At 47.4% G+C, this 14,876-nt stretch overlaps 1 protein-coding gene across 11 annotated transcripts in view; it reads right to left on the bottom strand.

The window, feature by feature from the left end:
- MVB12B (multivesicular body subunit 12B) overlaps positions 1 to 14,876 on the bottom strand; it is a 50,491-nt gene that overhangs the window by 17,902 nt on the left and 17,713 nt on the right. For all 11 annotated transcript variants that reach the window (XM_090121672.1, XM_090121668.1, XM_090121671.1 and 8 more), the window contains one exon: positions 5,327 to 5,424. In XM_090121672.1, coding sequence (XP_089977798.1) covers positions 5,327 to 5,424 — 98 coding nt within the window. The remainder of the gene's footprint in view (positions 1 to 5,326; positions 5,425 to 14,876) is intronic.

The raw sequence follows: 14,876 nt of genomic DNA, 5'->3' as shown, positions 1-14,876 counted from the left end.
GCTGTAAGAGATGCAGCTCAGAAAGGAGGGGATCATGCTGCATAAGAGCAACATGTAAAATAAATTCTGCAAAGAAATCTACCTATAAAAAAATGACAAGTCCTCTTTCTAACATCGGTATTATCCAACACAGGAAAGTAACTTCCTTCCCTCCAGGAATTCACTAGCTTTCATGTTTTTCCAGCTCATTATCAGCAGTTTCCATTCTCCGCTGCCTTCGGAGCTCTGCATTACACATCACAGCATGTTCCCAAACCCTCCATGTGTTGCAGGGGTTGGGGTCCCCAGTCCCAGCAGCTCCATGATGCAGCCCTGCCCGTTGCACAGCTCAGCACCTCCAGGAGCCACACATGAGGGGCTGCAGTAGTGACATGGCTAGAAGCCACAAAGCAGCAAGGGTCATTTGAAACACTGTACACTAACAGGCAGCAAAGCATACTCTGTGTCGTCTTTTTTCAGTGCAGCTTCCATATTTAAATGCTCAAAATAAATGAAATTTGGTCACATCCAAGGGGAGCAGATCACCTTGTTATCTCCAGGCAATGCCAGAGCAGAAACCTGCAGAGTCAGAGGGTGACATGATGGAAGTCAGGTTCCTGCCCAGAAGGTGACAGGTGGAGCAGCATTCAGACATTTGTGCACTTGTTTCAAATACAAGATTGGTCAAAGAGGCTCTAATTATTTTGTATACACATATTCTGATGGGGGCAGTTCATGCAATGCAATTTCTGTCTTGACAGTCTGAGAGCATCAGAATCCAGAAGGTACACACAGACTTCGTATACGAGGCAGTCAGAACAGGCAGCAGTACCCACAGACACCCTCCTGCAGCAGGACTCAGGAGCCAGCAGCAGAAAGCCTCACAGCAGAGCCGGGGCGCTGCCAGCAGGGCATGCGTGGTGCCAGCAGGGGCCTCATCCCCCCATGAGCAAGGAACTGCAGAGCAGGAGGCACGGTGCCAGACAGAGCCCATGGCTGAGCAGGTGGAAACCTCATTCTGCAAGCTCAGCAACTAGTTGTCCAACAACATCCTGCCACGTGCTCCAAAAGGAATGCTAAGGCCTTGCTCCATCCCTAATTCTTTTCTCGAGATGGCAACTTGGTCACGTATGCCCAGCTTGCAGGTCAGAGCAACTCAAGTAAAACCAAACCTGGAGTGGTGCAGGAAGTTGGGAGCTGCAGTCACAGCCTGCCCCGCCAGCAGGCCTGCATCGCTGCCCCCAGCACAGCCCTGGCAGCTCAACATCCACCGCCAGGCTTTGCTCGCTGGCACTCACACAGCACAGCACTTCCTGCAGGTGAGACTCACAATGCAGTGGCATCCTGCCCTGACACACACTGTGATTAACTTCAGAGAGCTGCACTGGCACTAAGGACCATCCAATTAGCAAGGCCTGCAAGAATATTCACACTGCCATCTCTTGGTTTCTGAAAGGGTTAAAGCTGATTATTAGCATATAATTTACAGGTCCTTTCTCCCAGGAAAGAAATAATGCACAGTAAATGCCACATTCATTTTAATAATACATGTTACAGTCTGTGCCCAACATCTGCACAAAGGTAAAGCAGACAGATTTTTTTGACGTGTCCCACTCTGCCATCCAAACACAGCCTTTTTGTTTCTTAAGTGACGGAAGGTTTAATCAAGAAAGCAGGCAATTCATCAATCGGAACAAGGCTGCTCGCACCGCCCTGACAGCGCACACATGGTTCTGTACAGAAGAAACCTGGCCACCTGTCAGCAGCACCTCTTACATCAGGATATACAAATACACCAAGCAATCAATCCTCTAGCTCTTCCCATTCATTTCTTTGTTTTCTTATTATATTTTTCTTTATGCTAGATGTTGCCCTCATTCTCTGCAGGGATAGATGGGAGACAAGGCAAGCTATGGCTGTTTATATACTATCATAAAAATTTATATACCCTTAAAGTGACTTATTTCCCTTCTATTTGAGTACCATTATTATAAATAATTTTTCACTTCATTCAGGAATTTTCCCTATGTGTTAACATCAGCAGCTGCCTGTGAGTGCTCCCTTCTCCCTTCATCCTTGTGGCTCCAATAAGGCAAAGCAGCAAGCAGCCTGAAATGAAGGCAGTATGTAGTCACAACAACATCTTAATTAAGCTGAAGGCCATGAAGAAAGTCTGTCCTGTGAAATACCAAGCAATGCCTGCTGATAGGACTGCCTAGAGCAGGATATTCTTCTTCCAGTTGCTGCCCATTGGAACATGCATATTACACCTGTCAGCCCTCAGCACTGCGCTCTTGCAGCACCACGATCCCAGCAGCATCAGGTCTATTGCAGCTCCTCCTGCAGCAGTTCTGCATTGCAGGCTTGGAGGTGTGGGTCTCGCCTCAGCATCCTGCCAAGGGCAGGCTCATCATCTGCGGTGCAGTCAGGACATCCCCTGGTCACCCAGTTGCCAAGACTGGAAATGACACCGGGATGGCCAAAAGCTGTAATTACTGCTTTCAGGACCATTATTTCCTTGACTCCAACTTTGCAATAGTAATCACATTACATGCACAGAGGAGCACAGGACGGTTCCAGTGGGGATATGGCAATTTCTACCAACACGTATGTTGAGACACAGGACAGGCTGCTCCCCTCACTCACCACAACAGGCCGAGTCCTCTCCAGTGTCACATGCCAGGACAATGCTGAGCCCACAGCACAGACCTTCAGCTCCTCTGCAGCTCTTTCTCTAGATATCCTATCCCCTTCTTAGCACAATTCAGACCAAGGCAACACCAGAACTAGGAGATAAAAGGCTGCCCATAAAGGCTTTTGTTTCCTTCAGCCAGAACCAGGAGCCTTCCATTTTGCCAGGAGCCAAGAGGGGGAGCCAGCAGCTCGGGTGCACATCAGCAAGGTCTGCTCCCCACCACTCCCCCCACCACCTCCCTGCACGCCAGGTAGCCCCCAAACCCTGGCCTGGCAGCACTCAGGGCAGCAGTGTGGAAGTGCTCATCAATTTCCTGTTGCCATGGCACTGCAGTGAGACACCAACACTGCAGCACGGATAAAAGGGACTGGCTGAGAACTGCTCCTACACAACAGGAAACTTCTGAATGGTTTCCACTACATGCCTTGGGGTTAATCTGCCTCGGTATGGTTTAAGTCCGCAGAGGGAATTGTCCCAGCACCTCATCACAGCTGCTGACAAGGCTGCAGCGATCAGGAGGTGCAAACTAAGATCCCTGCCAACACAAAGGATGTTTCGCATGACAAAAGCGTTTCTTCAGAATTGTCCCCCAGCTGCAATAGCCATTACACCACGGTATGCACAACAACCTGTGTAACAGCACGCCCGGGGAGAAGTGCAGTGTGGGGGAACACACCCAGCCATACACTTTGAGTGAAATGTCTTTGCAAATCCAGAGCACTGTTGCCATGCCTAGTTTTGTAGGTCTTTTTTATGCTTTGCCTGTAACCATCCTGTAAGACATTCCGGATATTTGCAGAACGGGTTGTTTTTCCAGGCTGCTCATCTGCAAGCAGAGGCAGTCCCAGAGGCAGAGTCATGCCCAGCAACTCTCAAGCGGAAGTGCTGCCTCCACCAGTGCTTTTGATGCTGTATCAGAAGACAAAACACAGCTCTGCCATCCTCTGTGCAGGATGGCCTCGTGAGCATGAGAACAGAACGTGCTTACCCTTACATTTCTAAATCTATTAGGGCAGGAAAGTAACAAGAAAAACTAGTACTGACAAGAATTATGCCACTGTTACATTCTGTCTATTTAGGAACCTGAAGCTGCAGTTTCAGTCAGAGATTACCTCTTAAATAACCCTTTGATTATGGTACATGAATTAGTGCCATGTTCCCATGTAAGAAGTGTCACTCACTATTAATGGAAAGGACCTGTGAATGGAACATTTTTGCCACCATCTCTTCTATGATCACGCACAAGCAGTACTTACTGTACAGCCCACCAAATCCACTGCTGCTGCTTCTAGGTTTCCAAGCTTTCCTGAGAATCCACTCCAGCCAGGTGAATGGAGCTCGCTTTCATTAGATTTTGACAGTCAGGTCTAAAGCAAGTATTTTTCTCCCCTTGCAAAATGTTGTAACAAAGAGAAAACTGCTACTAAGTGTGTTTCTACTGTGGCTATAACAATATTTGTTCAGGTGTAACAGTCCTCAAAAATAATGAATTTTGAGGAAAAATCTCCTGCACTGCTGAGCTGAACTAGAGTAAAAGATTGCCCCATAAGAGGACAGGCAGGTGAAACGTACTCCTGTGCAACAGCTGCACGTAACACTCTTCTTTAGTCTGCAGAGCCCAAAGTCCTTTTGCTGCGCTTTGTGAATAGCTTCCAGAGTGCAGAGCTCTCAGCACTTGCAGGAGTGAGAGACTCTGAAGTGCAGCTCTGTAGAGTATCCCTGCCTTTTTGTGCTGGGCCCCAGCAGCATGCTGCAGTCCTTCTCAGCATTCTCATCTTCCAAGGAATCATGCACTTCAAGGCAGAACCTTTTCAGAAGAGCAGAGCTGTCAGGGACAGCTCAAAGGGGACCTTAGTTCCAAAACAAACCCACCATGTGGTCCTGAAGCACAGTAAAAAATTACCTACATCCACATACGCAGAGGTTTGGGCTTGAGCCTCAGCACGCTATTTAAACACACATCTTCCCTACAGACTACGTAAAAATAAAAACCAGCAAGAATATTCATAGGCAGTTCCACATCAGCATCTGGAAGCTATCACCAGCTCCAGCATTAGCATACCAGCCTGGATTAGCAAATGGAGAGTGTCACAGCTAGAGAGAGCACATAGTTCTTAAAAGTAAAGTAGAACAACCTGTATTCTAATTTCATTCTAGTTTCATCAAACTTCATCTCCACATCTGATTTCAAATTTGCCCTAACATCACTTGTTTTTAACAAGTATGCTGCACATAGCAAAGAACTGCATGAATGAAAACTCATCCTTGCAATGCAGGATGAGCCTCCCAGGACATGTGCTGAGATGTCTGACACAACTCACCAGTGAAGGTCATGAAAAAGCTGAGAAGCAAGGTTTGAGCCAGTGCTGCTTTCACCAGCGCTCTCACCTGGAGCCACCTTGGGCAGCTGCATCCCTCCCTGATGGCTGCCATCTCCTCAGTCTGTAATGCTCACTACTAACAACACTCCTGCCCAGGTGTTTTGTGGTCTCTCTGCATTCCTGGTGCTCAATGCTTAAATGGCACCTGCACAGATCTGGGGTGCATTTCACAGACACCACCCACCTGCCATTCATGCAAACAAGTCTGCTTTAACTTGGTTAACCTTCTGGTTACTGAGAAGCAGAGAAACCACAGCGTGCGCCAGCTTACCTGATATGGCATACAGGTTTGAGTGCTGGTGCTCCAAGTCCAGGCGGCTGCTGTGACTTTTGCCTCGAAAGCTAGCAGGAAGCGTCAGTGAGATATGCCTGAAGAAGAGAAAGGGAGACAAAATTACTGCAGAGCAGAAGATGCCCCCATTGGCCGACATGGCTCCCAAGGTGCCCCAGGTGGGCTGCCTTCTCCCTGTCCCTCTGCAGAGCGGCCAGATGCTACCCATCACCCTTACTGAAGGCAGCAGCGAGTGTGCCCTGAAACTCAAACCTGTATTTTTCTAATACTGATCTCAGGTCCACGTGAATTTTTATAAAACATTATCATTCATCTTCTGGATCACATTGCCACAGGCAATGACAATGCTCATAGCAGGGCTCAGTCTGGCACAAATGCAAAGGCAGTGGCCATCACCTCACCAGCAGAGCTGCCCACCTGCAGGGTGCCCAGCACTGCCCACTGCCAGGGAACCCCGCTCTCTGTGCCGCAGCTGCAGGAGCTCTGGATATTGTCCAGGAGGAATCAGACCCATGTTCTCAGTCAGCGGGTTTTATCTTTTGAGCAAATCATCTGGAAACTGTCTGCCTTACTAAGAAAGCAGATTTTGTGAAGAACCACATATTTTTAGATCTTTATGTGGCTGACGGTGAACAGCGTGGATTAAATAAGAAAAAGCAAAGATCAGTTTGAATTTGCTGTTCTTCCCAGAACTAATTCTAACAAAAAAGATGGTGTGAAAATATTTTCAAATTTGGCTAACAGTATTCTGTTAAAACAGAATCCGTACGGGGCTCTGCCAGCAGAGGCAGTTTGTCATGGACGTGCTATAAACCAGAAGAGTGCTGCCTGCGGGCACTGCAGGCTCCTCATTTGTTCGGGTTTTTTGTTCGTTTTGTTTTTCTTTTAATAGCAGTATCCAAAAACACTTTCTGAGGCATCAGAACAGCCAACAGAAAGATCTTCTGAAATTCTCTTGCTGGTACTGAGGATGGGTTTCGTCATAACTAAACAAAGCAGTAGGAAACACTCTGTACGTAAGCAAAGCAGATCTATTTGGAAAAGGTCAATTTCTGAGCAGAGTATTTTAGAAGTTCATCCCAGCACCTGCTGCAAGAGGCTCCACCCTTCTGCATGTGCAGCTCCTGCTGGCCAACCAGCTCCGAGTGCCGAGCCCAGCACTGCTGCCGGCCCAGAGCCACAACCATGTGAGCACCGTGTGGGTGCTCAGCTGCAGTGCTGCGCTCCGAGCCGAGGCAGCACTGCGGTGTTTCATTGCCTCTCCCTGGCTGTGCTTGTGGGGCCATGGCCGAGAGACAGAGGTAAGGACTGCTGCAATGAGATTCGTTTTCTCCCTCTCCTCTTCTGTAAAAGCATGACATTGTAGGGAAAAAACGGGAAACAAAATCTAATTTATTTTAAATTAATGCAAACTTTGGCCAAGATCGATATAACTTCTACTACCCAGTAAGTTGACTGCATAATGCATTTTCCTTATGCACTGTGAAAGCCAAATCATTTTGCATTGTAGAAGACAAAAAAAAAAAAAAAAAAAGGAAAAGGAGAGGCTGCCATTGAAAAGCAAGAAAATCCCAATTACAGAGTCCCCAAGTTCCTAAACACATATTGTGAAAGTATGTGCAGCTCTGCGGCATATGGCAAATCAATTACTAGTTTAAATTTTAAAACAAAAACATGGTAAATGCGTTGCAGAAATAATCAAGAACAACGGTTTGGTTTAGATTACAGCGGCCACTAGAGTTTTGAATACAATTAATCATCATTCCAGGCAATGGGAAGCCATATTGACACTTATTCCTAATTTGAATATTTAATTAGGGTGAAGTTCTTCATCAAATTACCACAGAACTGGGAGGAAAGCCTGAAAGATTTAAACAATTACTGCTTTAACCCCTCACCAGCTGCTCACCTACGAGCACAAGAGCATCTCCCCAGTGCTGCAGAGCCGGATCGCGCTCACGCCACACAGGGACAGAGCCCACGGCACCATGGCTGCCCCTGTGCACCGCAGGGCTCCACCCACCGTGCTCCTTTGTCGGAGCAAACCTTCCCCAGCTCTCCATCTCAGCACCAAGGGATGCTCCAAGGCGGTTTCTTGGAAGGCTGTGCCCAGAGCCCCTGGCAGGGCTGTGCGCTGCGGGGTGCCGGGATGCTCCTGGAGCCCCGGCTCCCTCCTGCCTCCCACACCGGCCCTTCACGTGCTGTGTGTGTCCATATAAGAAAACCCCTTTTAATGAGAAGCAATATAGTTATGAACTCTCTAGAGCCATAATTAGAGCAAACTAATTGAAGTTGTGTTTTGACACACTTTCCAAATTCACGGGTGCTGCATGACATATTCACAACACTGCTGCTGCACAGCCATGGTGACAGCAGAATCATTAGGCTAATAACGCTTATTTGCATTCTTATCATGCCAGCAGCACGCCGTTAAATACTGCTTCGCCAGTGCTCGCTCCCTGAGAAAGTTTCCACTGAAAGATATTAACAGCAATTATGAGTACTTCAGTGGAATCTCTGATGTCAAGGAATGGCAACTCACGTGAACTACCCCAGTGCCAATTACTTTTTGTTTTGGACTACCAAAAAAGTGATTTCTGCCCTCCCCTTGCACAAAAGCAGGGGGAGCGGAGCTGCTGTCCCACAGCAGCAGGAGGAGGAGGAGAGGAGGGCAGGCAGTGCCTGCTGCAGGAATGCACAGTGCTCCTGCACAGGTTAAGAGAGGGATTAAAAATATGTGTCCTTCCCACTGTGTATAATTTCCAGATTATTTAGGAAGAAACAGCCACACCACCACAATTCAGGCCAGGTTAGATTTAACTGCTCTCTTACTTTTAGTTTTTCTTTTATTTTTTAAACCAATAGAAAGCAACTACATGCAGCAGCACCAGAAGCAGCACACGATGAGAGGCTCCTTGGATGCAAGCAGAGGAGGTCTGAGGTCTGCATACATCATGGCCCTTTTTTAATGTTTCTAGGGAGAAACACATAAAACAGGCCCAGGAATGGCCAACAGCTCCAAACCAGCGATCAGGGACTGTCTGCGCGGAGGTGATGAACGGCTTTTGAAGTTAGGGAGAAAGTACTCATAAAAAGTAACAAAAGAGCATAAAGGGAAATTCCAGATATCAAAGGATGCTCCATAATTCGTATAAAAATATCGACAACACGTAGCAAAAGAACAGTGGTAGGCGTTTGGTCTCCAACCGGACGAGATGAAGCAGAGGCATCAGGCAGCAGCTCGGAAGCCGCCCCGCATCACCTGCACAGAGCACACGCTGCAGCCCCAGACCCGGATCTGCACTGCGTGCTGATGCCCATCTCTCAGGCAAGGCCTTCTGGGCGAACCTGAGAACGGCGCTGCAGGGACTGCAAAGCCCCACAGGAATAGCCCAAATTAAAAAGCTCATCTTCCCTAACGGATGGATTATGCAAAGATCAAGAAAAATCGAGGACAGAAAGATTAAGTACATACAAAGCTGAAGACAAAAACACACCTACAAGTGATTAGTGTCGGGCTGTACTTCTCAAGACACACAATCCCATTTGAAAGCCCTGCCTGTGGGTAGAGGAAAAGCCCACCTCTACGCAACGCACTGTGGGTGCTTCACTGCAGGGTCGGAGGCCATCTGCACCACTGCTCACTTGACCAGAATGGATTTTCCAAACTGTGCCTCACAAAAACCACCACAACAGACACCTATGGCTCTGGCAGTGTCCAGAACCCCATCTACAGCATTTCTTCACAGCCCTTAACTTTTACTGTGCTCAGGCCCTGCACTGCCAGAACACCTACCTCATACCCCAAAGAACTGCAGTGAAAAACAAAACTGTGCGGCAGGAACCACCTCGGGTAATGGACTCCATTCCAGACAATCTATTCTAATCGTGTAAACCAAATATTTAAATACTTTCTAAAACCTTGCTGACCCTTTGCCTCAAACAAGCACCATATGGGCTTTGCAAGCATTTCATCTCATTCCAAACTACTAAAATATCCTGTTTCCCAAAAATCAATGAGAACTGGTGGAGCCAGATTAAAATTTTATAAAAGCCCGAGCGCGTGAGAGAATGAAAAAGGGAGCAAGCGATTCTTTCCACTTTCACATTCAAGCACTTCATTTTCTCAGCAGTGAGGAGGAGGCCCGTCCTGCCCTGCCCAAGGCAGCGCTGCACACTGCATGCCCGCACCCTGGGACTGCAGGGCTCGGCGCCCCGTGCCCTGCCACAGCCACAGCCACAGCCACAGCCACAGCCCCAGGGCTGCATGGAGCCGCACCGGAGCGCGACCTGCAGACCAGCAGCCAGGATGTACGGCTCGACAGAATGAAGCTGCTGCAGCTCCTCTGCACGGAGATTAACTTAGATCAGAGAATATAAGCAACCAGGATGGAACAGCTGCCAAACAATAGAAAAAGACCAACAAGTTTAATTTATGCTGCTTGAAAGTCTGATCTGTAGCCCATTAAACTGTTACGGCAGAGGACGGCACCAAGCTCTCAGCCCTCCAGCTGCAGCTCATGCAGCGGCGCTCCGGGCAGAGCAGCACAGCCTTCTGCAGCCCTCACCGTGCTCCCCAGGGCCATGAGCTCTTTGGTAATGAAGCAGTAGGGTAGAATTGCAAAGCAGCAGAAATTCTCCAAAAAGATACATTATGTGCAGCACAGGTTTTCCGGGCTAGGGCTTGAAATTCCACCAAATTAATCAGAGCGGAGCCCGGGACCGCGCCAAGCCAATCCCACGCTGCCCCGCACCACCAGCATGCAGCCCCGCATTGTGCCCAGCAAATACCCTTGTAAAGACTCGTCTGGGAAGAGCACATTGTCAGCACTTTGCCAGTAATAAATAATGACAGTCCAAACACTTTCCTAAAAGCAATAAACTCGAAAAATGTTTTTGAAAATGGTGAAAGTGATTGATTTAAAGAAGGAAATATCTGAACACAACCACATGCACTTCGGGGTGAAAGCACAGATTACAAATCAACAGTGGCAGAGATCATATTAAATAGGAAACAACATACAAGTTTTAGGGGAAAAAAATGCTCACTTCCCCCATTGGGGTTATTTAACAACTGAGAACACAGCTTCTTTGAATGAATACCTTTGGTTCATATTTAATGACCCTACGCTACACCCTAAAGAAAACATGCCTTCAGGAATATTACTATACCAGGAGCAGAGCTTTATAAAGAAAAATGATTCTAAGGATATTGAAGCCTCTTCACCCAGAGCACTCCCCAAAATTTTTCAATGCATCCTCAAAATCAGCTAAATTAATCATACTTCTCCCAACTGCAGAACATGTTCTTCTTTCTCAAGTGCTGCAAGGGAATCTTGTGCCTGGAAACCACTCATATTGTTTAAACATTTTTTCCTAATCATCGTTTTCTGCCACTAAAACATATTGGACTGCAACCAATTTTTGCACATCTTCATCCAGCTGAGTTGGATGCAAGCCATATGGTCAGCGTAGCTTCACAGCAAATTCCTTATGGGGAGCAGACATTGGATCAGTGTATGCCAGTGCTGCTCACCCAGTCAAACGAGGCACAGCATACACACATCACACACTTCTGCCTTCAAGTTTGCTTCTCACTGCTGCTATGGCAGCGGGTCTGTGCAAGGCACTTCCTCCAAGGTTCAACTGAACACCTGCCTCACTGCTTTTTATCCACAGCCTGCGATGCCATCCTTGGTCTGTAACAGGGTAAATAATTTAAAAATGAGAATATTTGTCTCCATTTCATGATTCAAGTGATCTGAGCATTCAAATCAAAGAACATATTTTATTAACTGCAAATTAGTTTCATCAAAAGAGCTCTAGAGTAGAACTTGACAGAAAAATGTACCTCCACCCAGAAAGAAAGACTTTGTAGAGGGCCTGGACTGACAGAGCTCTCAGGCAGTTTCTGAATGGCTTCCAGTCAAATCGAAGCCATCTACCCCAGAGCGCTCTGTGTGCGGCAGTGCTTCATTCAGATGAGGGATCGGAGGCAGACCCCGGCTACCAGGCTGCCAGCGGGGGCTGTCCTTGCTCAATGGCAGCTTCCTGAAGTCCTGGCTGTGCTCCTCACTGGAACAGGCAAGCGCTGAAACCTCAGAACCTTCTTCTCTACAGAGTCTCCAAGAAAACCCTTCTAAATGGCTTCAAGAAAAAGTTAACACTGTTACTTCTAAATATTATTGTTGCTACTTACAAACCAGGGAAAGCAGAGGCTTCCTTGCCTGCAGTTCCCCCACTGCACAGAGCGGGGCTGCTGCGCCACTAAGCCAGGGCACACGGCTGCTTTATTAGCTGCCGCCTCTTGCACATCATCATCCTGCAGCAGGCAGCCACACGCTGATCGCTTTCCAAGCCCGCAGGACAAAGTTCAAACACCATGAATAAATCAATTTGAAAATCTGACTTCTCTGCTTGGTGATGGAGACTTTGGGCCCCAGCAGCAGCTGCCCAGCCCCTCGCTGCGGGCTCACCCTGCAGGCCAGGAGCAGCCCAGGCCCCGCCATGGCCACCCGGCACAAAGACGCCTCTCCCTCCTCCCAGCCGCAGCTGACAGCCCTGCGCTCGGCGTGATGGAGCGGCTCCAGGGTCAGTGACAATCGACATCTTCAAAACCTGACATCAACAAGCAAAAGTTGTGACTGAATCCCAGTCTCTCCAAGAGGAAGATTGAACGCCTGTGACACATCATCCGCAATCACAGTGCTCCATTTCCCAAAGTATTTGTCACAGATTGATAACATCCACACACGAAGTTAAGTGCAATTATGTCTGTCACTGCAAAGCACCCTTCAGCAGCGCTGACTGACATCTGCTCGCAGCTGACAAACGGCCGCAGCCCGGCGGTGCTGGTGGTGCTCAGCAGCTCCCGGAGGGCTGCACACGGCGCAGGAGCTGCAGCTGCCACGGGAGTCGTGGGGCAAAGCAAGGGGAGGTCAGCGCCGGGCTCACAGGAGTGACCCAGCTGCAAGTGGACTGGAGAAGAAGGGGATATTGCACAGCAGCCCCTGCCAGTCCAGGCAGAGCCCGAGCCAGAGAGGGTCTGAGCCCTGAGACACTGCTTACATGCTGCTGATGTGCATTCCTGCAGTGCCCCAACACGCACACTGCAGTCACTGACTTGCAGGCTGGATGAAACAGAAGCATGCCAAAGGCCAGCTGAATTGGCACCTCTCCTGTGGGAGCATTACCCACTGTACCAAAATGCAGTCACATGCAGAACTGGCACTATTAGTACTGGAGGCTGCAGGCATCACAGTGCGAGGAACTGAGGGTACTCGCACTGAGTACTCACTGCTGACTTAAGTAAACAGGAATGGCTCTTTAGAAGCAGCTTTCCAGGACAGAAGTCCGCAAAGGCATTTCTCCAGGCTGCCATTAATGCCAAGGGCCTGTCACAGGATTTGGACAGAAAAGGCAGTAAGGGAGCTCGATGCCTCTCAAAACAGCACAGTGTGCCACCCTTGCTGGGATGCGCTGCTGCAGCCATTAGGGACCAATAAGACAGATGCCTGCAGAATGGAACACCAAAAAGTGGCCAGAAAGTAATGCATGCAGTCTAGTAAGAATATCAAACAAAGCCCCCCCTTGTGCAGCTCTGATGTGAGCCATAATATCCCTCAGCACAGAAAGGAAGCAATGTTCTGCCAAGTAACAAGCTGCAGAGGTCAAACTTCTGACAAAGAACAAAGCTCTGATGAGCCTCCATTGACGGCCATCAGCAATCTGCATCAAGGACCAGCAGAGCAAACACTGCCGGTATAAAAACTAAAACCTCCTGCTGTAAGGAGCTCTCCCCAGCAGACACATTTGCTGTACAGAAGCTCAGTGCCGTGTTTTTCATGTTTAGTTTACACATGTTTAGTTTACATTCAGAGTTAACAATTGCTCAGAAGGACTCAAGCACAACATTTTGATTTAAAGTTGTTTTATAAAGCTAGCCAGCAACTGAAGAGAACAGCATAAATACCTGACCAGCCTAAGAGCCAGATCTCCACAGAGCTCCATTCTGCACTGCTCACCAGTTTGATCTTAGCACTCACAGCAGCAGAGCAACTCATTGCTGCTCCTGTCAGAATTCATCCACACAGAATAAAATGGCAAACTGGCTACAGCTGTAATCGCATCTCTCTACGGTGATGTAAAAATAAGAGGTTACTTGTGACTACAGTCTTCCACAAACATTATACTTGAGTAACTTACTACATTGCTGATATAGTATTAGAAAAGGCTTCTCGAGTAGCATGCATTTCCCGTAATAATGAAATATTTCCAGGGTGCACTCTTATATATATTTCTATTTCTTAAAAAATATATTGAATAATAAATAATCAGAGTAAAAAACAGACGTGAAAGATTCTTTGAATGATCAGGCTGGTGATGTAAAAGTTATCTCTAAATCACATGGTGGGCATGGGAACAGAGCTGGCAACAGACAGGTGGTTTTTACTAGGAGGCATTAATGTAACATTCAATTATTCCACTGCATACTGGCTGTTTTAACTCAGCCAAATTAGAATACATTTTATATTGACTATTTTGACATTTGCTTTATTTGGCAAGTAAAACAAAACCGATCCAATTTCCTTGCAGCCATTGTAAACCATAAACTGTACAACAAGAGGTTATAAAATATATAAGCCTTGTAAACACTTCTTTTCAGACTGTTGCTGATGCTCTGAGCTCTAATTTTGGCCCTGTTCCCAATAGCTCTGAAGCTGTTCTGCAGCCTTCCCTGCTCAGCTATAAAGTGACCCTTCCACACTTGGTGATTAAGGACTGCCATTGACGTTCTCTCTCTATGATAATTTTTCTCTTTATTGTGGAAATTTGCCCAGGCTGGAATTTTCTGCAGGCAGAAAATGAAGAGCTGTGCTCTAAAATCAGAACATCTCTCCCTCTGATCATGCAAGGCCCTCACCAACACACACCTTATGGCCAGTGGTGTTTCAAAACAATGCAATAACTCCTGGTGACACAGGAAAACGCTTTCAGAAGCCTGATGACTTTTCACCTCTTCTGCCTCCATTTCTGTTCAAGAAACATGGAAGCACCTCTGCTTGCACAGCACCTCTGCATGCACAGCACCTGGCAAGGAAGGACAGCAAGCAGGGGGCCGAGGCACAGCCGGTGACTGAGCAAACGTCTTGGTGAAAAAAAGCACCCAAACTCTTTGGAGAAGTCAAAGAGATACCATAAGACAGCAGATTTAAGTCTGGGGTGCAGGTGAGGGCTCTAATATACACACCTGCTTTATAAATATACTCAATAGGTTTTTCAGGGACAGTTCAAAGCAGTTTAAAAGCATCATTCTCTGGAATGATTGTGACCTTGGTATACAACTTCTCTGGAATTACTCTTTGTTGACTCCTTTGATGTTTCAGCTTTCAACAGTTACTGTCATACTGTAAATATACTTGCAGTACACCAAATGCCTAATGCAAAAATATGTATTTTGCTCTACTAAGCAAAAAAACAAAGGGATCTGTTGAAAACATGCTGACCCTTGGCAATGGCTGGGTGTGAC

Source organism: Phasianus colchicus, chromosome 19 (genome assembly GCF_987193195.1).
Source record: "Phasianus colchicus chromosome 19, bPhaCol1.hap1.1, whole genome shotgun sequence".
NCBI lineage: Eukaryota > Metazoa > Chordata > Aves > Galliformes > Phasianidae > Phasianus > Phasianus colchicus.
This window is presented reverse-complemented; position numbering and strand designations above follow the sequence as displayed.